The sequence below is a fragment of the Esox lucius genome, chromosome 1 (genome assembly GCF_011004845.1).
Source record: "Esox lucius isolate fEsoLuc1 chromosome 1, fEsoLuc1.pri, whole genome shotgun sequence".
Lineage (NCBI taxonomy): Eukaryota > Metazoa > Chordata > Actinopteri > Esociformes > Esocidae > Esox > Esox lucius.
In genome coordinates, this window is record NC_047569.1 from 4,134,895 (window position 1) to 4,159,646 (window position 24,752).

Sequence of the window (24,752 nt, forward strand, 5' to 3'; positions counted from 1 at the left end):
CGCCTGGCCAAACTGAGCAATCGGGGAGACTAGGGTTGTGACCAAACACATTGACAGAGCTTCCAGAAGGACAACCATCTCTTCAGCACTCCACCAATCAAGCCTTGATGTTAGAGTGGCCAGACGCCACTCTTCAGTAAAAGCCATATCACAGCCCATTGAGAGTTCATTAGGTGCCTTTTGGCAATCTCCAAGCGGGATGTCATATGCCTTTCCTGAAAAGTCACTTCAGTCTCCCTGCTACCATAAAGGCCTGATTGGTGGAGTGCTGCAGAGGTGGTTGTCTTTCTGAAAGGCTCTCCCATCTCCGCACAATATCTTTTGAGTGTCATAGCAAAGAGTCTGAATATTTACGTATATGTGATATTTCGATTTGTTTATATATTTGCAAAACTTCTATAAACCTGTTTGTGCTTTGTCATTATTGGGTATTTTGTGTAAACTATTAAATTCATTTTAAAATAAGGCTATAATGTAACAAAATGTAGAGAAAGTGAAGGGGCCTGAATACTTTCCAAATGGACTGAATATAAATTACTACCACAGTAAGCTACAAAATAGCTATATACAGTGTGCACACTGCCCCCATGTGGAAATTAACGATTTCCAGTGCATTTTCTAAATATCCACATAATGTAATATATGCACACTGAAAATAGCATGAAGCAGTTTGGTTCTCTGGTACAAGTCATGAAACATGAGTCAAGTGACAAAACTATAATTTATAATATGTTATATTTTCATCAATAATATCTAATACCAACACACTGAATAATATCGTCCTTTATATATAAATGTCATATGTATACAGCTCTGGAAAAAATTAAGAGACCACTGCACTTTTTCTTTCCTTTCCAAAAAAGTTGAAAAGGAAGGTTTGGAGTGAGGGTCAGAAGGGTTAAAATTAAGAGACCACTGCAAATTGAACACTTCTGTTCCTCACTCAAAACTTTTAAATTTTTTTGGAAAGGAAAGAAGGCGCAGTGGCCTCTTAACTTTTTCCGGAGCTGTATATACAAGGTCATCTAAAAAAGCCTGAATATTGTGAAAATGTTAATTTTATTCAGAATTCATATCAAAAAGTGACACCTTAATATATTCTAGATTCATTACACAATGTGAAACATTTCAAGCCTTTTTTATTTCAATCTTGATGGTTACGACTTACTGCTCATGGGAGTAAAAAATCCAGTATCTCAAAATATTAGAATTTTAAAAAAGAAAATTGGAACTGCTGAGGTGTTATGGAAGCCCAGGTTGCTTTGATAGCAGCCTTCAGCTCATCTGTGTTGTTTGGTCTGGTGTATATCATTTTCCTCTTGACAATACCCCACAAATTATCTATGGGGTTCAGGTCAGGTGAGTTAGCTGGCCAATCAAGCACAGTAATACCATGGGCAGCAAACCAGTTACCAATTGTTTTGGTACTGTGTGCAGGTACCAAGTCCTGCTAGAAAAGACTGCTGGAAACTACACACTGGACTTCAGCAACTTGGATTATGTGCCTCTTCACGCTTCCTCCAGATTCTGTGACCTTGATTTCCAAACGAAATGCATAATGTACAGTCAACTGAAGAGAGAACTTTGGACCACTGAGCAGCAGTCCAGTTCTTTTTCTCCTTCGCCAAGTTAAGATGCTTCTGATGTTGTCTCTGGTTCAGGAGCGGCTTGACACATCTGTGCTTGGTGGCTCTTGATGCACTGACTCCATCCTCAGTCTGCTCCTTGTGAAGCTATCAAATGTATAGATTATTTTGTTTTGTTAATTTGCAGATATCAATAGCTAGAAGCGCCACCATCCGAGTAGCGTGCGTCACATTTTGGATCAAGGCCCCCGAGGAGGGGGCACATGAAGAATTATCTTCATGTACAAGCATGAAGATAATTGTGTTGGAACTTCATCAAGTCTCTTTGCAATGTGCATGCATATTGCTTGATTTTCCCTTGACTGATGGCCACAATCCCGCAAAGGTACAGCTTGCTGGTGCCGGTGTTAATTCAAATGTTATGGAAATTATTATGCAAACTAAGATAAGTCTGTCTTGCCTTATATCTCACTCGTAATGTAAATAAGCCCTTAGACCCGCCAGAATAAAATCTAACATCCATATACCATGTTAAACCTTTACTCTGAAAACATTTAATAACACCAACAAAACAACATTGATGTGAAATGTCTTAATACATGCCCACAGTAGCAATTTCATGTAAGAATTCTATGTACTGTAAATTGGTGTTCTACAATGACATGAGTCTTTCTATCATTTACAATGCAGAGTAGTTGTCTTCAAGGTTCTACAGAACATTATTGTAGAAATGATCTAGAAACCTGTGCTTGAAGGTCTTTAATCTTTCTTCAGACAGACTCCCAGGAAGTACGTTTGAGAGTAAGCATTTCATTTTAATGTTCTGCGGGGGAACCTGTGAGTAAGGAACATTCTTTGGCATGTGCTCTATTGAAAAATGTATACACAGCTGCATTCATTACGAAATGGTCATTCAGCTGCCTGCAATATGTAAACAAAAACCTAGTTTGAGAATCTTTTCTTTTACAGCTTGAAAACTCTTCCACCTTCATTTTTTCATCTTACCCATTTTGTTCTCCGCTCTGTTGCTGTCAAACCTCTTTGGCCAGCAGTTCTCTTCCTACAGTTATTAACAACTAATCAAATATTACTGACACTTTGTTCCATAGTGAAGGAACGTAGTCCCAGACCACTTTCAGCCAGAGGCAGTTTCTTAAGCAGTGACTCACGAAACCTGGTGCACATCAGAAAGTAGATGATTGGGTCCAGGCAAACATTTAGCGCTGCCAGACAGAGGGTCAGCTCCTTCATCTGGAATAGAATATACCTGCTTGTGTGGGTGTAGTCTTGCAACTGGCTGAGGGTGTAGGGCACACGGCAGACGTGATAGGGCACAAAACAGACAAAGAACACAGCCAATAGGCTGAAGATGCTGCGGTTGGACTTGCTGTACACATTGCTTTTGTCCTGGTTCACGCGACGATACGACTTGTAGAAGTGGCGGGAAATGGAGATGTAGCAGAAAGCCATTAGCAGGAAGGTGGCCCAAAACAGGGCCACGCTGAAGCAGGAGGACACCTCGTGCCACTTCATACCCAGCTGGGTCTTCAGGTTTACACACTTCCTGGAGCTCTCCTCATCTGCGGGCTTGCTGGTCATCACAACATTGGGGAGCATTGAGAAGAGCAGCAAACCCCAGGTCAGCAAGGCCAGGATCCAGGCAAAGCCCACCCGCTGTAGGAGGTGTGTGCAGGAGCACGAGTGTCCCACGACCTTGACATAACGCTCTAGGCTGATGAGGCCCATTAGGACGATGCCCACATACATGGAGCTGTAGAAGACCACGGCGCTGTAGCGGCATACAATCACTCGCATTTGCCAGCCACCCAGGCCGAACTCACTCGCCACACGCCAAGGGATGGTGAGGAGCATCAGCAGGTCGGCCAGCACCATGTTCTTCAAATAGACCACCATGCCTGAGTCACTGGGCACCCGGAAGAAGATCCAGGCAGCCAAACTGTTGAGAATCAAGCCCACACCACCCATGACAATGTAAAGATATGGGAGCACCTGTTGGGGAGAAATAAGGATGAGAGACTGGCTGGAGCATACAAATAGACAGAGAGCTGTACATAAACAGCCTTTTGGACAGGAGGAATTTTCTGTTTAAAATTTCAAGCGACAATTCAAGAGTTAAATGAAATAATGAAATGAACACTTATTTGTTACACAGTTCCTCACTCTGAAAGTAAAATAGATCCATAATATTCCCAGCTCTAGCATTGGTAGAACAGTGTAGGAAGGTTTTCAGTTATTTTGCAGAATTCTTTTTTAATGCTTATATTTACATTTATTGCACCGTTGCTGAAAAGGTTGTTCCAGTTAGAAACCTTCATATAGTCATCACGTTCACTTTAAAAACAATATGACTGTCAGGTAAGCAGTCAGTGAAAACAAATTCCAACTATTGCTATGCTATCTAACTACATTTGGATTCCAATAGAAATTACATAACACATTGCAAATTTTCTTGTAACTGGCAGGGCTGTGCAGCATTGCTGTATTAAGGTAAACTAGATCAAATATATCAAAGTACGGTCTTAATGTTATGTAATGAATTGGTATACGGTTTGATTTTTATGAAAACAATCCACAAGGTAGTGACATGATGAATGTCACAGGTGTCTAAGAGAAAGAATTCTACAATGTCCTTTTTAGACATAGCTAAGAAGAAATGTCCAAATTATACTTTAAACCAAATGGTGTTAAAACAACACTGAGTCCCAGCAAAGTATCTTTGGATTGACACTTTAAAAACACTGTTTTGATATCCAATCTGACCAATGCTTTAGTTTTTATCTACGTTAACACTTTGGAGGTATAGTCTGTCACTGTTCTACCACTGTCAGCTGTGGTAGAAATATGTAGTATATTTGAAATATTCAGATTTATTTTGAGGGATTAAGATGAGATTTAAACTGGTTAAAATTACCAACCATATGAATCAAAGAGATTAATTATAGTTTGAAATAAGAAATTGGAATTGTTACTTTCCTCCAAAGTAATGACTGGCTTATGAGATGCAGGGAATCACTCATTGAGGCATTTGGGAGCCTGTTATCTCAATTGAGGTAGAAGGCAGGGGTTCTATCTGATGCATAAGGACTCCAGTCAAAAATAAGAACCAGAACGGCATTGGATGAGTTATGAAGGACACATCTCAACATTGACTATCCCAAGTCCATTGGAAATGGTTGAGATTAAGCAGGGCCTTACAAATTGTATATTTTTATAATTGAATATAAAAAAAACTAATAACACAAAAGACACATTCCACCACCCTTGGATGAAATGAGAACTTGAGACCTAAGACTACATAACCCACAACTCCTAGCTTTCCCAATCTAAAGGTTGTGATGTCAATCTAGATTTGGCTTGATGACTCCTTCTGTCACTAAGTTTTAACACTTGCTTATGAAAAGCCAAATTACATTTACATCTCCTAAGTATCAAATATGTGCTATAGCAACTATGATTATTTTGAACACCGTTCTAAAGGCAGACTAACATTTACTGCTGAGGAATAGGTATGTTTTTGACCCATTGATCATCTGAACTTTTTAAAATCTTGATGAACGATTTGGCTAGAAAAAGTAATTTACTCTTTTAATCTATAATGTTAGATGTTCTCTTAATTAAGGAGTTTTTCCCAGCCTTGGTGCTTCATCTAGTTGCTTGCTTCTTGGGGTTTTAGGCTGGGTATCTGAACAACTACTTGGTGACAAGTGATTATTGATGAGCTTGGGTTAGGGTTAGGGACATGTGTAAAGGCGGGCATCTACTGGATAATATGAATATGTTATTAAGAGTGTGCAAAGCACACTTCTTCTCATTTGGTTATGATTCAATACTTGTTATTAATATTTATATTTATACGTGTTATATTTGATGTCTCAACCAATATTCTACAATGGGCATAGTCTTTTAAAATGAATAGATGTTATCCTTCCTCCAAATTTAAGTCGCTCTGGATCAGAGCATCTGCTAAATGACTAAAATGTAAATGTATGTTGACCTTCAAAAAATGTGCAATGACAAGGTACATGCTGGAAAATACCCATCTCCAATATTAGGGCAATACAATATAACATATTTAAATCAACTGTGTCATGGTGTTGGGTAAGCAAGTCACCAGGTACAGAGCTGATATACAGCCATTCAATATCTTCAAACCACAAAAGAAACGCCACAAACCAAAACTGTCGCAGCACACCAATAGCAAACACAGCTGGTGCGAGCAAACAAAGAAAAAAATTCAGCAACTTAAATAAGGTCCACAATTTGAGGCAACTTCCTCTAACTGGGAACAACCAAAACTGCAGCGCAAAGATGCCTAGAGGCTGAGGAAATAGGTGTATTCTGGCCGTACAGACAGTGAGAAGGATTGTTAGAGGTAAAAACTATATTATTTGGGGATTACAGTTTGAGAATTGCAAAAGTTGCTTAAATCTTTGAGGCACCAAGTCTCCATAATTACAAAACAGCTTTTGTGGCACGAAGTCAACATGTTCATGGTTGACAGTTATCAATGTATTCAGGCAATACTGCATTACATTAGCATTTATGTACACATGCCAAAATGTCACAGTTTTTAAGCAGAGAATTTGTTATGGCTTTAAATGAATCCATTTTTGTGAATTAAGCACAGTTCAGAATATATTTTTCTTTTGTGTTTTCTAAAATTGTCTGCAATTTTGCAAACTACCAGATAGCAACAAAAAAAACTCTATGGGAAATATTTTCTATCCTGCCCGAAAAAAGTGTTGACCCACATAACCACACCATCAATCATGGGAGTTTAAAAAGAAATCTCAAGAACTTACTCTTCATTCAAACCATTTTTTAAATGAAAAAGTATTTTCAGAACTCAAAGGAGGTGGGATGATTTTTGGAGCTATGGCCTTGCAAGACTACCATTAACCTGAACCTTTGTAGCGGTGAGGTGATGGACGGGTTCGTCAGTTTCGTTCTGTTTTCAAGTATGCCGTTAGTTTGTTTGGGTATATTAATAAATATACGTTCGAAGGCACTCTGCCTGCGCTTGGTTCCCTCCAGAGAGGGATAGTATACTCTTTATTACACTTTTGTGTGTCTGATTTATGGCTTTAGGGATTGACCTTTGACCCTTGAGTGGTGTGAACGGAAGGTGAAGGTGATTCATAATTTATCGTTTATGTCAAAAGGGGTCATTTCTGGACTTCCCAGGTGTCTTTTAGGGAGGGGGGATTTTTATAATGCTGACCCAGGATGTTTGGGTAACAAAGGTGATTTATGTATATATGTTTTCACAGGTGTAAGGTGCTTTTTAAATTGTGCTTTTTCACGGGAGGGAGATGACCCTGTGTTTCTTATGGTTAGGGAGGGGCTGTGGTACACTTCAGAGGAAGTCAGGCTGGTCAAGGGGGATCTGGGTGATGGGGGCTGTGGCCTTCTCAGAGGAAGGGGTCTGGTTTTAGGGCCCTTGGGGCAGGGTGTGTGTATGTGTACAGTTTAACCTTTTCACACGTGAGTTTCAAATATTCCTTACTGACCCCCCAGCGTGAGTTTTTTTGCGCGTGACTTCAGTACTCACTCAGAGTTCCAGCATTTGAACAGTCACCTTGCCAGGTAAGGAACACTACATACATTGCATTGCAAGCTTCTCTCGTTGACTCGAATTCTAAGAGCTGCAAAAGCTGGTTGATGTATAACTGTAGCTAGCTGGACCTGTAATTCAGTGCAATGAAAATGAATAAACTATATAAAAAGCATAGTGGCGCCCACAACGGGTAATGTAACTTCTAGAAGGTTTTTACAATGGTTTTGATCGGTTGGTTGTCAGCTCTTCCAGGAAATGCTCTATAGTAGTCGCTAATATAATTCGTTTTTGTGTATTAGTGTTGGCTGTCTGTTGGTAAGTAAGTAAGACTTCTTGTCCCGATTTGAATGCTTTCTACCTGGTTAATATCATAGTGTGGTCTTGAAACAATTACAATCAGGAAATAAAGTTATAAACACTGTTTGAGCTAAATGTGAGTAAATAAAAGCGTGGTCTGACCAGCCATTGTTACGTTACTTGTAGCTAGGCATGCTAATGTTGCGTTCTAAACAATACGTTCTAATCACACCAGTGTGATCGTACGCTTCAGGGACCACTCTAGCCTGATCACACTGGTGTGGTCGTACGCGTCAAAGGGTTAATGACTAGCTTTTTTTTTTTATTTCCCTAGGTTTCTGTAACTTGTTTTAAGATTTGTACGAAAGGGTTTTAAAAGCAAGTGAATAGTGAACGCACAAGGAAAATAATAATAATGGCTTTGATACTGAGCGATACACCAGTGATGGCCCTGACTTATGAAGCAGGCTGTAGAATGGAAGACAGCTTCCCTTGATTCGTTTGTAAGATAGAAGTGCAATTTCTTTTTAAATTCTTTTCTGAACAATACCTTTTTAGGTAATGTTTGACAAGCTCATAAACAAAACATAATGGTTCAGGAACTTATGTTTTAAAAATACAGACTCATAATCATATAAAATGTATTAAAGTAATTTAACAATAGGTATAGCACTTAAGGATTAAAACCCAGATGTTAAATGGATGAAATGCACTACAATGTTGTTTTAGCCTTTTATTGGGCATAAATATGATATCACTTGATTTCAGTACATAGAAATGATTTTCAGTACATACTTGGTTATATTATTTATGTTCCATTTTTGATTGCTTGGTGGAGTCAAGTCATATACTATGAGTGCTAAGAAGAGACTATGTAGTCCAAGGCTGTACTGTTCTCAGTTTTACTCATCCTGATTCATTTTATAAAATAGCGATGCAACAGGTTATTAGTTAGTTTTAAAGTTACTTTATAATGACAGAATACGTTTTTCAAGACTATACCTTTTCAGTTAATATTTACAAATCTTAGGTCACAACATTTTATGCGTTTCTCTGACCACATGTATTCACTGCAAATTTCAATGATGCTGCTTGTGGAAAACTTTAGGAACTCAGTATTTCAGGAAAAAACAGTTGGTTTTCTTAATGGTGTACCTTTTCTTTTGTGGTTAGCAGGTTGGAAAACTTTAGGAACTCTGAATTCAAGAAATACTGTTGGTTAGAGCTATAGCTTTTTCATAAAATGGCATTTTTTTTTCATGAATCTTATGGTCAACCAACTGGATCAATAAAGATTACTTCTTCACATTGTCAGAACACATTAATTATAATGTTTTAAAGGTAATTAAGAAAGTGGTAATTAATTGGGCAAACTAGTTTTTGTGAGATAAATAAAAGCCATGAAATTAGTTTCAAAACAAGCTTATAGACTTTGATAGTGTTTTAAGAGCTTTCATTAGAAAAAAATATATCAATGCAAATTAAATTTCTATGTCAAAGGGCTTAAAAATAGAACATAAATCACAGTGTGAAAAACTTTCTTAATTTCCTTTAAAACATTATAGTTAATAACCAAATAGCTGCCTGTGTTCTGACAATGGGGTCCTCTGGGGTCTAAATCAGACATTGAACACACAAAAGTATAATAAAGTGTTTATTATCCCTCTCTCCCTCCACTCAACCACTGCATCAAGACATCCATATAACATCAATTACATTTTTCTTAGTGAAAACCGGCCAAGAAACCTTGTGGGAACTAATTTGTCTATTTTTGCTGTAGTTATCCCTAAAAGTACACAAACCTGGATCACACATGCTCACATACATGAACTTCAAACTACTCTCACTACTGTAATTTGCTTTGCAAAAGAATGTCTGCTAAATAAAGTATATTGTTTTTGCCAGCAGTTTCAGTTTAAGTAAGGATAATAATGACATGGTTTTGAGATAACAATCAACTGTGAGTGTTATCAAATATTATTTTTCAAAATCAAAATAATTGAATTGCATTCTTGTGTGGTATAACAAAAACATGTATTATATTATTAAATCAACAATGCTGTACCTGGTGGGTGAATACGCTGCCATAGTCTGTTGTCTGATTGTTCACGTTGTCAGCCATTCCTGGGGGTGAGAGTGTTTATATCAAAATAAATAAATAACTTACAGTCTTAATATATGAGCCATAACTAGAATTTACCTGTAGATGTGCAAAAAAAGCTGTAAAATGTGGCCTTCTTAGGAAGTTTTTCCTAGCCACTGAAATTCTACACTACTGTTGTTTGCTCCTTGGGGTTTAATGCCGGGTATCTCTGTAAAAGTACTTTGTGACAACTGCTTTTGTAAAAAGGTCTTTATAAATAAATTTGATTGATTGATTGATTGATAAAGTTGGAGGATAGCTGTTATGCAAACCTGGTGTATACATGAAGATAGAACACATCTTAAAATTGTTTTGCATTTGTACAACTGCTGAGTGCACACATTGTCTTGGTTGTTGGTTCTTTAACCTTGTGACTGAGATTTTGACTGTACATCAAGTAATGTTGATAGGGCTTCATTTAACTCTTTGCGTATGTTAACAAATGAATACAGTCAGTCTATAAACCTGTAAGAATGTAATGTTCTTGTGTTAAGGTCCCATTCAAAATTGGACATAACTAAGCAAAATACACAAATAGGCAGTTTGACTACAGTTTGACTCAAAATGTTTAGGCTAAAACTCAGAACCTAACATAATTATCCTATGACTTGAAACTGATTGAGCTAAAATGCCATGTTGAATGGATGTTAAACAAATCAAATTATCAGTCATAATTTATTTTACAGTCCCATTGAGATCAAAAATCTATTTTTCAAGAGAGACCTGTCCAAGGTAGCAGCGGTATAAAAACCAGAACATATTAAAATACAACATATACAACATGAGATACAATAAATCCAAAATAAAACATAAAATACAACTATTCAAGCACAGTGGCTTCAAGAAAAACAACCACTTGCCTCCATCACCATATTCTTTATGATGCCCTTAAATTCAACAATGGATATAAATACATCAAATTTTAGATCTTTTTGCAGTTTATTCCATGCCCAAGGTGCATAGCAGTAAAATGCAGTTCTCCCCAGATCTGTCAAAGCCCGAGGTACATTAAAAAGCAACCACATGGAAGAGTGTAGCTGATAACAACCAGAGCTGAGAAAGAGAAGGGTACAGAGGTATGCTGGAAGTTTACCTAACATCGCTTTATACACTGAACAAAATTATAAATGCGACACTTATTTTTGCCTCCATTTATCATGAAGTGTACTCAAGGATCTAAGACTTTCTCTATATATACAAAAGGCCTATTTCTCTCAAATTTTGTTCTCAAATCTGTCTAAATCTGTGTTAGTGAGCACTTCTCCTTTGCCGAGATAATCCATCCACCTCACAGGTGTGAAATATCAAGATGCTGATTAGACAGCATGATTATTGCACAGGTGTGCCTTAGGCTGGCCACAATAAAAGGCAACTCTAAAATGTGCAGTTTCACTGTACTGGGGGGGCTCGGGGGGGGGGGGGTCCAAAAACCTGTCTATCTGGTGTGACCACCATTTGCCTCACGCAAGTGCAACACATCTCCTTCGCATAGAGTTGATCAAGTTGTTGATTGTGGCCTGTGGAATGTTGGTCCAGTCCTCTTCAATGGCTGTGCGACATTGGATATTGGCAGGAACTAGAACACGCTGTCGTATATGCCGATCCAGAGCATCCCAAACATGCTCAATGAGCATGTTTTACATGCGACATATAGTGATAATATCCAACAACTGGGGGGAGCAGAGGAGAAACATTTAAACACATACCGATGGGATGATTGGGACCTGGTGTGCATGATTATGGGAGACCAGACAATGAATTAGTTCATGAAGGGACGGAAAAAGGGAGTGCATGGCACGATGACGCTAGTCGTACAATTTGGGTTAACTTTTAATAACTCCAAAGTTCTAAAGAATATGCATATGAGTTCCTCTTTACAAGGAGTGAATAAACCAGAAATGTGTTAGTTAATGTATAGGTTTGTGTAAATCCACAGCCTTTGAATAAAGCAAAAATGCTTGCATTTCAATTATGATGCAAGAGAACTTGATGGAAAATACAGTGGATATAAAAAGTCTACACACCCCTGTTAAAATGCCAGGTTTTTGTGATGTAAAAGAATGAGACAAAGATAAAGCATGTCAAAACTTTTTCCACTTTTAATGTGACCTATAATGTAAACAATTCAATTGAAAAACAAACTGAAATCTTTGAAGGGGAAAAATGAAAAATAAAAACCTTACACTAACTTGGTTGAATAAGTGTGCACACCCTCTCATAACTGGGGATGTGGCTGTGTTCAGAATTAACCAATCCCATTCAAACTCATGTTAAACAGAAATCATTACACACCTGCCATCATTTAAAGTGACTCTGATTAATCACAAATAAAGTTCAGTTGTACTAGTATGATTTTCCTGACCTTTTCTTAATTGCATCTCAGAGCAAAAGCCATAGTCTGCAGAGCTTCCAAAGCATCAAAGGAATCTCATAGTTGAAAGATATCAGTCAGGAGAAGGATACAATTTCCAAAGCATTAGATATACCATGGAACACAGTAAAGACAGTCATCTTCAAGTGGAGAAAATACGGCACAACAGAGACACTACCAAGAACTGGACGTCCCTCCAAAATAGATGAAAAGACAAGAAAAAAACTGGTCAGGGAGGGTTCTACAGCAACATTAAAGGAACTACAGGAATTTCTGGCAAGTACTGTCTGTGTGCTACATGTGACAACAATCTCCCGTATTCTTCATATGAATGGACTATGGGGTAGGGTGGCATGTTGGAAGCCTTCTCGTACCAAGCCCGACTAAAGTTTGCAAAAACAAACATCAAGTCCCCCAAAAGCATGTGGGAAAATGTGTTATGGTCTGATGAAACCAAGGTTGAACTTTTTGACCATAATTCCAAAAGGTATTTTTGGCACAAAAACAACACTGCACATCACCCAAAGAACACCATAACCACAGTGAAGCATGGTGGTGGCAGCATCATGCTTTGAGGCTGTTTTTCTTCAGCTGGAACCAGGGCCTTAGTCAGGGTGGAGGGAATTATGAACAGTTCCAAATACCAGTCAATTTTGACACAAAACCTGCCGGCGTCCATTAGAAAGCTGAAGATGACCTTCACCTTTCAGCATGACAACGACCCAAAGCACACATCCAAATCCACAAAAGCATGGCTTCACCAGAAGAAGATTAATGTTTTGGAATGGCCCAGACCTGAATCCAAATGAACATCTGTGGGGTGATCTGAAGAGGGTTGTGCACAGGAGATGTCCTCGCAATCTAACAGATTTAGAGTGCTTTTGCAAAGAGTGGGCAAATATTGTCACGTCAAGATGTGCCATGCTAATAGACACCTACCCAAAAAGACTGAGTGCTGTAATAAAATCTAAAGGTGGTTCAACAAAGTATTAGTTTAAGGGTGTGCACACTTATGCAACCAGGTTATTGTGAGTTTTATTTAATTTTTTTACTCAAAATTTCAGTTTGTATTTCAATTGAACTGTTCACGTTATAGGTCACATTAAAGGTGGAAAAAGTTCTGACATGATTTATGTTTGTCTCATTCTTTTACATCACAAGAACATGGCATTTTAACATGGGTGTGTAGACTTTTTATATCCACTGTATATTAATTTTCAACTACAGCACTGTGCAATTATATGTTTTTAGTGTGCACAGTGATACCTTTCTTCAATAAGAACCAGTCTTTTTTGGGACAAAACATAACAGTTACCAATTCCATAAATTGGTTTAGATGAAATAATGCGTGTAGTTTACAGTAACAAGAAACAAAAACTAGACAAGATTAGTTCAGCTGGCCCACAGGTATAAGTGAAACAATTATGTCCCCATGTTAAATATACAGTATCTCACAAAAGTGAGTACACCCCTCACATTTTTGCTAATATTTGATTGTATCTTTTCATGTGACAACGCTGAAGAAATGACACTTCGCTACAATGTAAATTAGTGAGTGTACAGCTTGTACAAAATAACTCAACACACAGCCATTAATGTCTAAACCGCTGGCAACAAAAGAGAGTACACGCCTATGTGAAAATGTCCAAATTGGTCCCAAAGTGTCAATATTTTGTGTGGCCACCATTATTTTCCAGCACTGCTTTAACCCTCTTGGGAATGGAATTCACCAGAGCTTCACAGGTTGCCACTGGAGTCCTATCTGTGGGACAAATTTAGCCATTTCCACAACCAAATTTGGGTGTACTCACTTTTGTTGCCAGCAGTTTAGACATTAATAGCTGTGTGTGGGGTTATTTTGAAGGAACAGCAAATTTACTGTTATACAAGCTATACACTCACTATTTTACATTGTAGCAAAGTGTCATTTCTTCAGTGAAAAGATATAATCAAATATTTACAAAAATGTGAGGGGTATACTCACTTTTGTGAGATACTGTATATTGTTCTGCATTAATGGTGCAAGTCACCCATGCTGTGCGCACTAATGTATCCCCATACCATCACAGATGATGGCTTTTGAACTGTGCACTGATAACGAGCTGGATGGTCCCTTTCCTTTCTAGCTCAGAGAACACAGGAATTATTTCATGATTCCCAGAAAGAAATTCACAATTTGATTTGTCAGACCGCAGGACAATTTTCCACTTCACCTCAGTCCATTTTAAATCAGCTTGGCCCCAGAGAAGGCGGCCGTGGTTCTGGACCTTTTTTACATCCGGTTTCTTCTTTGCGTGATAGAGTTTTAACTTGCATTTGTGGATTCAGTGACAAATTGTGTTCAGAGATAAAGGTTTTTGAAAGTGTTTTTGAGCCCATGCATTATTTTCTGCTACAGAACTGTGTCTGTTTTTAATGCAGTGCCGCCTGAGGGCTCAAAGATCACAGCTATCCAATATTAGTTTTCGGCCTCGTCCCTTGCGTACAGAGATGTGTCCAGTTACGGTGAATCTTTTTAATGATATTATGTACTGTAGATGCCAGATCCCAACATTTTTGGAAACAGGGTTGTATTATATTGTTTCCATTGTTTACTAGTTTTGTTTTGGAAAGTGGACTACAGGGAAATGTATAGGGAAATATCTAATTTGCCTGTATGGTGGCACAGTGTGTACACTGCTCAGACCCCAAAATGCTGCTTCCAGCTTAAACTTTCAGTTTTTCTGATGACACATCTTTTCTTGGAAAGGCTGAATTTTGAATATAAGGACAGTTTTAAGTCTACAGGTAATTTTATGTATCATGATCATCAGCAATGCTGTGTAAATAAATGTTTTTACACTTCCAACCTGCCTCCCTAATTATTATTTGTCCTAACAACTGCTCATCAAGCTATAGCCTAGATAATAATAACATATAGTACATATAGTATAGTACAATAGAAGTACCGGTGTGTACTTAAAAGGGTACAAATGCTTGTCGCTCCCTTTTTGAGAGACAATTGTGTACCCTTTAGTATTCTTCCTATTGTTTTAATTCACTTTGTACCATTTCTGTTAGTCAAAAAGTGCTCTTCTGTCCCAAAGGACAAATTGTACCTTTGAGGGAACATTCTTCAAAAGTGTACCTATAAGTGCAGAACTGTTCTTGTTTCATACCTCCATTTTTGAGTTTGTATTGCAAAAGCTTGACTAATGATCATGACAACTCGCCTCAACTAAACATTTCTCAACTTTTATGTAACCACATATCAAAATTCAGTAACATTAGATAAATCAGAAATCCATTGATTTAGGCCTATCAAGACCTCACACTTGCCCAAAATCTAAAATTGTCATCCAGTTGACCAACAATAATTTTATCCAGGTTGAACTGCAGTTAATCCCTGCTCACTGTACGGTACATGCTCATTCCTATACAGTTGTTTAAGTAGGTCATATGACTTACCTTTAGCAAGCAGGACACGGATTGTCTGTGTTGAAAAGTAATTTTTTCCTCCTGGCTTTGAACAGAGCTTGAGTTGTGGGGGGCTTGTGCAGGGTCGCGTGTCGTCTGCTTGTGCCTTGTCTGTGGGTGGATCTCTTTTGTTGCTGACAACAACACAGGATGCTTCTCAGACTTTCCGCATATATTCCAGCTGCTGTTCTCTATTCTCAAGGGCTACCTTTTCAGTCAAAAAAAATACACACACCATTTTCTCTGTTCTCTTTAATGTGTCTTATCTTGCTCTCTATTGCTCTTCTGTGTCTCTGCATGAGTCCTCCCTCATTTGAGAATCAAAGGAAGTTTGTGTGTGTGTGTGTGTGTGTGTGTGTGTGTGTGTGTGTGTGTGGGGGGGGGGGGGGGGGGGGGCTGGGCTTTTGCAAGAAATTTGTAGGATGTTCACATTTAAGGACCAGTGTGGTCTCAGAAATTCCATTTGATCTGGTCCTGAATTTTACATGTGGATTTAGATGACAGTTTTTCACATTTCTCTGCATAGGCTTTGAGGCAAAACTGCCAGAGTGAAAAAAACGTATAGTTTAGAAATGTTTCTAACACTGCTGTGTTAGCTTAGATTACTTACATAACAGCTATCATACACAAATCGTGTCCCGGAAACAGAAGTGCATGAGCTGAGAACCAAGTGAATCTATTGCATTAGAGCTGGTTATGTGCGCTTGATGAAATAGAAGATAAACAGAAGCTGAGACAAACACATCATATTTCAGAGGCTTTCTCAAAACAATGTGAGCAGAAACTATTTGAGATGCATATAAAATCAACACAAAATCCTATTTATTTATCATTTGCCACTGACATAAAGCTTCCCCAACTGGCTTGGCGTTTGGTGGCAAGAACACAAGCCAGACCCCAAAGGTACCATTGACTAATGGACTAAACAAATCCATGCAGTACACAAACTCTGGTCCTGTTTACAAAATGGCCCTCTCTAGGGACCTTGGATCAAACACCCACTCTCAAAATAACATGAACGTTATTCTTGTCACATTCATCCTCAGAACTCATAGCAGATGTGAGTTAGAGGAAGTGGCCACTGTGTTTAAATAGAAAATAGAAAGAGAAGAGATATGTCGAGAGACAAGAGAAGACTGGAAGTCAGGATGGTGATTCATGATGTTATAGAGAAGGGGACACAAGTCAGGCTGTATTGAAGAGAGAAGAAGGAACAAACAAGTAGCTAATAATAATGTACTTTCGCAGTTTGATGTGGATTGTACCTGTCTTTTTACATTTCCAGTGGTATGCCAAAATCTTGTTTTGAGAGGAGATAGGCCCTGTGTAGCTTAGTTGGTAGGGCAATATTCTAGAAATGTTAAAGTTAGCTTGATGTAGGTGAATATTGATTAAACGCTGATTTGGGGGTGTGATGCAGTGGATCACTTTGTCAAAATGGTGACTAAGCGAGACTGATTAGACAGAGGAATAATTTGTCAAGAAATCTTTAGGATGTATGTGGTTGACCACACAAACGTGACAAAAGATGTGACTGAAACAGGAACTAACTTACTAGCCATGACTCATGTCAATAACTGACAAATTTATGGGACCTTTCTCTCAGTAGTTGATCTTGTTCACATACATTATTTGTTTGTATTATTATATAATCTTTATCAGAAATCAAGCCAGGGGCTGCATTCATTCATTGTAGCTGAGTGGACTAATTTCTGTACAAAGTACAAAGTACAATGTAAAAACTGTGCATGCCCTGGCACGGCGGGTTTGCCATACCCTCTTCCCTCGTTCCTTCTTCCCTTGTGTGTTTGTTGGTCATTGTTCGTATCCCATTCTGTTTCTAGATTGATTCACGTGTCTTGTTTTGATCCTTTTAGTTGCTTTACTCATAAAATTATCCGATAAGCTATCCGAACATGAATTTAGATTATCCGAAAAAACAAACCCTGACAGAAACTTTGGTCAAGCGTTACTGACTGCAAAGCTATGGAGATAAGTTTGTAATTCAAATGAATAGGTTAATGATAACACTGAATATTTAAATACCAGAATCAAGCACATTACATACAAGGATGACAGTAACTACAGTACACAAACAAAGGTGAGTTTCATGCTCTCAGATTTGTTCAATATTGCTGACATTTCAATGATAATTAACTGATTATACGTGTTTACCAAAAACTCTATGATTGCTGAGGCTAACAGTATAACTTAGATAGTTGTATTAACATTTGTCTAGCAGTGTAGGAGTGAGGAGAGAGAAGGTAGAGAAAGGGAGTGGATGACATACTCATCTCAAAGGTGAGAGGGAAAGAAGAAGTGGATGGGTGAGAGAAAATACTATGTTTTAAAATCATTCAACATCAGTGACCATGCAGACAATAGGATAGGGGAGGTAAAGACACAGAGTAGAACACTTTGACACAGGATTTGTTGATGATCAACCATTTCTTTTTTACCGGCAGCCACCATTAATGAGCCAGTACAGGAGCAGTAAGTGTTCAGAAAGGTCTGTGAGATATGAAAGGACATATTCCAACGTCATTGACAAGCAGGAGGTACTGCTGCCTGGGAGGCACTCTCAGGATGATGTTTAAGAAACTGCCTAGGTTAAAGAAATTCCTTCTTTTGAATCATCAAAATTAAATCAAATTAAAATATCAATATTACATATGCAGTTGCTTAAATGGATAGTTTGATTCATGTTTGGGTAAAATTCTGTTTACCCTGAGTTGTTTTTGAAGGCTCATGGGGTCATTAAACAAGCCAATCACTTTAACTCATGAAGGGCTTGATAATGAGCTGATATTTTGAATCTGGTGTGACAGAGCAGGGAGAGATCTAAAACTTGCAGGGCATGGGGGCGTGGCCCCCAGGAATAGGGTTGGGAAACACTGGCCCAAGTGTTCGAGAATAATTGTGTGGCAGTGTTACACAGCAGTCGATAAGATCTGACAAGGGACAAAAAAATGTAGGTTTCAACCAGCTGATTTGTTTGCTTAATTTGTAAGACAATACAAATTGTCTTACAAACTGTAATAATAGTCTACGTGCAGTTTGTAGCATCTGGCGGGCAGTGTCTTAAACCTGTGACCTTTGATTTTTGAGGCAGGCATACGACCCACTGCTCCAAATAGAGACATCCCATTTGGAGCGGCGAGTAGTGGCCTTACCACGGTCGCTACAGTTATTCGGATATGCACCTGTTATTGATAATGAATGATGTGGTGCACAGAATTTGTTAGAATTCAAGACTTGATGATTAGGCTGTAGACTAATCTTGTTTCACATGTATTAAAGTGTGGTTAGAAAACTGTGTCCTTTAAACCAGAAGTTCTAAAACCCTATCAAATGGTTGTGTGACGTCCGAAGCTTCAAACATCTGTCACGTGGAACTTTGGCTTGCATGCAAGACTCAGCACTTTCGCTTTAAGCAGACTAGGTTGACATTTCAAAGCAAGCCTCAAAGTGTTGCCGTCACACTTCCCATCACTAGTTGTGTATAAGATAGATGGGGCTTCTAGAAGTGCACTAAGCCCAGTTCTTCAAAAGACGCACACATTGATTACCAAAAATTCAGATAGCCCTGTTAGCATTGCCCAGAGTGGCTCACTTCTGAGCGTGTTTATGGCATGCTGGCATCATAACATCAAATTCAGTTTTATGTCATGTTTTGAGCATAGCCACTAGCCACCTAAAAAATCATGTTATTGGTCAGTCCCCACTGATTTCTGCGGATATTTGCATAAAGTGGGTGGGTTTTAAGGTGGGAACCTTTCACAGAGATCAGAAAACTGCCCTTATCTCCCTTCTTTTAAAACATGTTAAGGATCCTATGGAATGTACAAGTTATAGGCAAATATTAAGGTGCCTTGTGCAACTTAACGCCACCTATCAGCAGTGAGTTGTATATATTGGTTCTACAACTCCCTTAGGATCTGACATTGTCATTACGAACTACAACCATACTGACCGGTCTGTAGCAGTGTCACCTCCAATCTTCGATGCTGGAACAATGAACACAAACCTTTGTTTCAAATAGGGTTAAAGTTGATGGGCCCTTTCCATAACTATGGAACACAGAATAAACAAAGTAAACAGCTAAACCAATCAAAACATAATCTGGGCTATCTATTGCTTTAGATGCATTTCCATAATTCAGAGACCCATTGATGGCTATCTAGCGAACATGAAACCATAATCGTGCTAGCATTAGCTAGAACAATAATATGCGAACTTCGACCAGTTTGCACATGGCAAAATCTAGCTAAAAGGCAATATAATTGCTTCTTCTGAGCAATATTTGCTTATACATAAGGTGTAGTCAGACAACCCACAATTCATGTTAATTTTTCATAACATTTTGCTGAGTATACCTGGCAACACTATTATCCAGCAAGAAAAGGCGTCCACCCCAACGGAGGGTGATCCCGCTGACTGAGTGAGAACCAGAACCGACACCGAGTGTTCTGCCTCGATGCAAAGAGGTCTGTCTGGGCTTCCCCAAATCTCTCCCAGATGAGGGAGACGATTTCTGGATGAGGACCCCACTCGTCGTCTCGAAGACCCTCTCGGGACATTAGGTCCGCGCCCACATTAAGCCGTCCCAGAATGTGAAGGGCCGAGAGAGAGAGCAGGTGTCTGTGGGCCCAGAGCCACAGGCGCGTGGCCGACAGGTGGAGAGCAGGAGACCTGACTCCCCCCTGGTGATTGATGTAGGAGACCGTGGCCCAATTGTCCGAGCAAATCAGAATGTTGCGGCCTCTGATCAGGTCTAGTGGGTTAATTCCTGCAGAACGGTGTCCAACTCCAACAGATTGATATGGCGAGGGCCCGAAGGCCACACTTCCCCTATCGTCTGCCCCTGACATATGCCTCCACACCCTTGGGGCATCCGTGAACACCTTAACGAATGACGTCACTCTCCCCATGGGGACTCCCTGAGAGAGTGAGACGGGGTCTCTCCAATAGGCCAGATCCTCCCATAAGCTGATCGGCAGGGATAGAATGTGTCTTCGATGATGCACAGGGTCTACCCGCTGTCGGCAGAACCAGGCATGAAGTCTGCGCATGTGCTACAGTCCCAGGAGAACCACCGCATGGGCTGCTGCCATCATGCCCAACAATGACACAAGGTTGGCGATACAGGCTGAGGGAAGAGAGGAGATCCTGAGCCCTGGCAACGCCACGCGATCCAGCCAACACAACCTGAGAGTGAGGCGTGGGGGCTGGGTAAGCAGCGGTGCAGTACCCGGCCGACTCCACACCTTGTCACGTTTGTCTAGGCTTCTTAGCAGGCCATGGGACGGCGAATCTTGGACCCGGAGTCCAGGAACGAATTGTCAGGCCGGGCTGGGACGCAGGAGGGGGAGGATCCCGCCTCTCAGGAAGGACAGAGGCACTGACAGGAGCAGTAGATGTAGCCTGATGTCTCTGACGACGTCGGGCTGACGCTCCAGGGCACTGAGGAGGCTTAAAAGACTGTACCTCGGAGGAAGCAGGGGAGCTGTGTCTAGCGAGGGGAAGATGGCATCCCAGCTCTTTTTTTGTCCGTGTCGATCTTACGTAAAGAATCAATAGCCACCGAAGAATCCTGTCTGAGATAGAGGGGCGTTCAGTAGTGGATTCCGCTCCGAGTCTTGTAAAGATGAGAGAGAAAGCCACAGGTGCCTGTGACCGGCGATGGCAGATGCCATGGTCTGGCCAGAGCAGATGGTCTGAGCTTGCATGAGGTGCAGGATCGCTTTCATGGAGTCCACAATCTCCCCTATGTATGGGAGGTATGGGTCGAAGCTTCTCCCAAACCTCGGTGGTAGCCGAAGCTAGAATAGCATTGTTGTTAGAAGCTGCCATAAATTGGGCTCCTAAAACATAAGCCTTATCCAAAAATTGGGCAGAAAGCCTGTCCTTGGGGGAGGGCAAAAGAGGCTTCTTTCCCTGCCAGCCCCACTATGGTAGAAAGTGTGCAGCCAGCACAGGTTCCAAAACGGGGACAGCACCGCTAATAGCGGACTGCCTACCCACCACCTTTGAGAAAGGAAGTTAAGAATGACCCAGAGCTCTCACAGGGAGGGGGTGTCCCAGGAACCCCCAGCAAAAAACCTTAAATCCTTGAACCTCTGGGGCGGGACCATCGATGGATTTGAAGGATTTAGCTGGACTGGACTTCTCTCTAGGTGGCAGAAGAGGAGGAAGAGGCAGCTCAATCCTGAGCTCAGTTCGTTCTATAATCCTGGAAAATTCCACACAGAGGGGAGGAGGACAGGAAAGGGAGGCGGCCAAGGAAATGTCATTGTCTATTTACAAGGTGGGAGGAATATGAATAGTAGGGCCACTCTCTCCCCTCCCCACGAGGGGGGATAGAGGGTCAGCCTGGGTCCAGGATGTCATCCAAATCGACCTCAACCTCGAAGAAGTTAGCTCTCTACACGAGTAGGGAGAGGCAAGGACGCACAGTCGGCGCAGGCAGGAGGGTCGGTAATTCCCGCATGAGTGTGCGCCGGTCCAAGGCACGACACACAGAAACTGTGAGTATCTCCAGGTCGGTGCAGTGGCAAGCAGCGGTGAAAAACTTGTTTGTTGTAAATTAGAGTAATCCAAGATGCTAGTTGTGAAGATAAACTGGCGACCAACTCTTGGCTAGTGCAGAGTGACGTTCTGCTGTGCTGAAGAAAAAAGGGAGGGGTGCTACGGGCACAGGTACCTTTATAGGGGGCAGGCGTGCCTCAATTGGCTGGCGCATGTGCATATATTGTTTTCAGTGACGGCTGCTTACGTGGGGGGGGTAAACCACTAGGAGCTAAGCCCTCTATGGGGCGGAGCTCTGCAACATATAACTGCTTTCTGTGTGTATGAACACATGAACATCCAAATTGCCAAGATTATGAGTGATCAGACAGGATTAATGCAAGTTAAAAGGTTAACCTCAATCTAGGATTGACAAGAGTTTACTCTTCATGCTTGTAGAGGGATCTGTCCTTGTAGTATATATTGAGCAAGAAGATGTGATAGGGGATTATAAAAGGGAAGAGAGCAGGGAAAATGAAGGTTGGTCTCAGGGTAGTGGGAACGATGAGGAGAAGACAAAAGAGGAAGGGGAAAAATGTGAGGGCAATGCAGAAAGGTTTTTGCCAGAGGACCAAAGACTAGGGCCAGAGAAGCTCACTAATCAACATGGAAACACAATTGTTTGCAGACTGGCTAATAAAGGTGCAGAAAAAACTGACATAAACAAAATGGCACCCAAAGATAAGGAAGGAAAACTTTAGCCACTGGGCGTGAGAAAATTAGTAGGTTTTGGCTTATTTTTGGTGTCCTGTGCAGACTTAACCCCATATAACAGATTATTATTACTTGTTTGATTGTGGTGTGAACAGTTTATTAGTGACTACCCGGGGCTATGACTTTCCGGGGGTGGGGAGAGGCATCCAGCTGCAGCCCCGCAGACTTGGCTGGCTGAAACTCAGCTGACTAAAACTCGGCTGGCTAAAATTCATACTTCCGTACTGTGTCATGTCACTTGTAAACCTGGCCACTGTTACAAGTTTGCTACTGAAGCTATATACAGTAGCTAGCTATTGTACTGTAGCTACATGTTGTTTATAACATAAGATATGTAGGTAGTTACAGATTTAAATTAGCTTTGAGCAAATTATTGCAGTAGTGATTTCATACTTAAAACAGCCGGACAAAATTGAATATCCAAAAAATACTCTATACACAATAATATTAATCATGGGATTGTCACTAGTAAACTATTATAGTTCTATACTAACATATTTACTTTGTAGAGGCCTTAGTTATTCTGAAAAAAAGATCTGTACGTTTCCGAATTAAACGGTTGAAGTGTCTTTTGTTTTTAGAATATATAAACCTATTTGAAGAGTCTTCATGGACAACTCCACTGTGCTCATAGCCTATAGACTCTAAATGAGTTACTACAGATAATAACCAGTTTATTATACTCAAACATGATAGGTTGTGTATAACTTATTTTTACTAAATTTGATCCACATTATGTTCAGTTCATTCCCTGGGAACTTGCAAATCCTTGAGGGATGTGGTGAGCAATCAGGAGTTTAGAGAGCTGGCCCACTTTGGCTGGCTGGAGAGTATTTTCTAAATAGTTCAAAAACGAATAAAATGTTTGGGTACCAATCAACATTTATCTTACTATACTGTTAAGTAAGATTAAATGCTTTTGACAATTTAAATGTAAATGTAATTTAAAAATATATTCACGTATCAAACTTCAGGACGGCAGAGCTACAGCATAATAATACGTTAGATCACAGTTGGTTGATATATGACAGTAATCTGTCTGCTAGTAGCGTTTAACCTGTTTTGTGTATTATGCTGTGTTAGGTAGTATTGTAAATATAAGCATGCTCATTCTAATCATTCTCCCTCTGTTCTTGATTTAGGTGTGGCGAATCTCAACAAGATGCCCAGGGCCATAAGGGAAAAAAATGTGTTTCCCACTTGATATTTTTCTTTTCAGAGTGCTTTTTTAAAGACTATGTGGGATACTCCAGTAACTGGAAGCGTGGGGTTCTCCAGGGATATTTTACGGACCCCTGATTTCCAGGACAGTGCCCAGAATGTCAATTTAAGGGCAGGAGAATGGACTGTGTATTAGGCTTTTATATATTGTTTATTTACACAAATTGTCTCATTGAGATAAATTATCTTGTTAATGTACATTAAAACATTTTAAGAGTTGATTTGGTGTTGAGCTTAAATGCATGGGAAATTGTTTGTCTGATCATTTTGGCAAACAGTGGGGAGAACAAGTATTTGATACACTGCCGATTTTGCAGGTCTTCCTACTTACAAACCATGTAGAAGTCTGTATTTTTTTATCATAGGTACACTTTAAAAAAAATCCAGAAAATCACATTGTATGATATTTAAATAATTAATTAGTATTTTATTGCATGACATAAGTATTTGATCACCTACCAACCAGTAAGAATTCCGGCTCTCACAGATCTGTTAGTTTTTCTTTAAGAAGCCCTGTTCTCCACTCATTACCTGTATTAACTGCACCTGTTTGAACTTGTTACCTGTATAAAAGACACCTATCCACACACTCAATCAAACAGACTCCAACCTGTCCACAATGGCCAAGACCAGAGAGCTGTGTAAGGACATAAAATTGTAGACCTGCACAAGGCTGGGATGGGCTTCAGGACAATAGGCAAGCAGCTTGGAGAGACGGCAACAACTGCTGGCGCAATTATTAGAAAATGTAAGAAGTTCAAGATGACGGACGATCTCCTTCGGTCTGGGACTCCATGCAAGAGCTCACCTTGTGCGGCA

The 24,752-nt window shown here is 40.0% G+C and overlaps 2 protein-coding genes across 4 annotated transcripts in view; one reads left to right on the top strand and one right to left on the bottom strand.

The window, feature by feature from the left end:
- LOC109615759 (transmembrane 4 L6 family member 1) overlaps window positions 1-24,752 on the top strand; it is a 67,798-nt gene that overhangs the window by 6,355 nt on the left and 36,691 nt on the right. The gene's annotated exons all lie outside the window — the stretch shown is intronic.
- Window positions 1,342-15,721, bottom strand: LOC105020445 (P2Y purinoceptor 14). 3 transcript variants are annotated; one of them, XR_004576068.1, is made up of 4 exons: window positions 15,423-15,721; window positions 9,527-9,585; window positions 2,330-3,596; window positions 1,342-1,733 (listed from the first exon to the last, which is right to left on the bottom strand). XR_004576068.1 is itself a non-coding variant. In XM_013136663.4 (3 exons), exons 2-3 carry the CDS (start codon window positions 9,581-9,583, stop codon window positions 2,667-2,669), a joined length of 987 nt encoding a protein of 328 aa, XP_012992117.1. In that variant the 5' UTR covers window positions 9,584-9,585; window positions 15,423-15,721; the 3' UTR covers window positions 1,342-2,666. The 3 variants fall into 3 exon arrangements, 2 of the variants coding, with proteins under 2 accessions (XP_012992117.1, XP_034149792.1); XM_013136663.4 differs by having other exon boundaries at window positions 1,342-3,596; XM_034293901.1 differs by lacking the exon at window positions 9,527-9,585 and having other exon boundaries at window positions 1,342-3,596.

Bases quoted from the DNA above. Each gene is read 5' to 3' on its own strand.
- LOC105020445 (XM_013136663.4), bottom strand. From the start codon at position 9,583: ATGGCTGACAACGTGAACAATCAGACAACAGACTATGGCAGCGTATTC. The intron at 3,597-9,526 runs GTACAGCATTGT...TCTCCCCAACAG, and splicing joins GCAGCGTATTCACCCACCAG to GTGCTCCCATATCTTTACAT.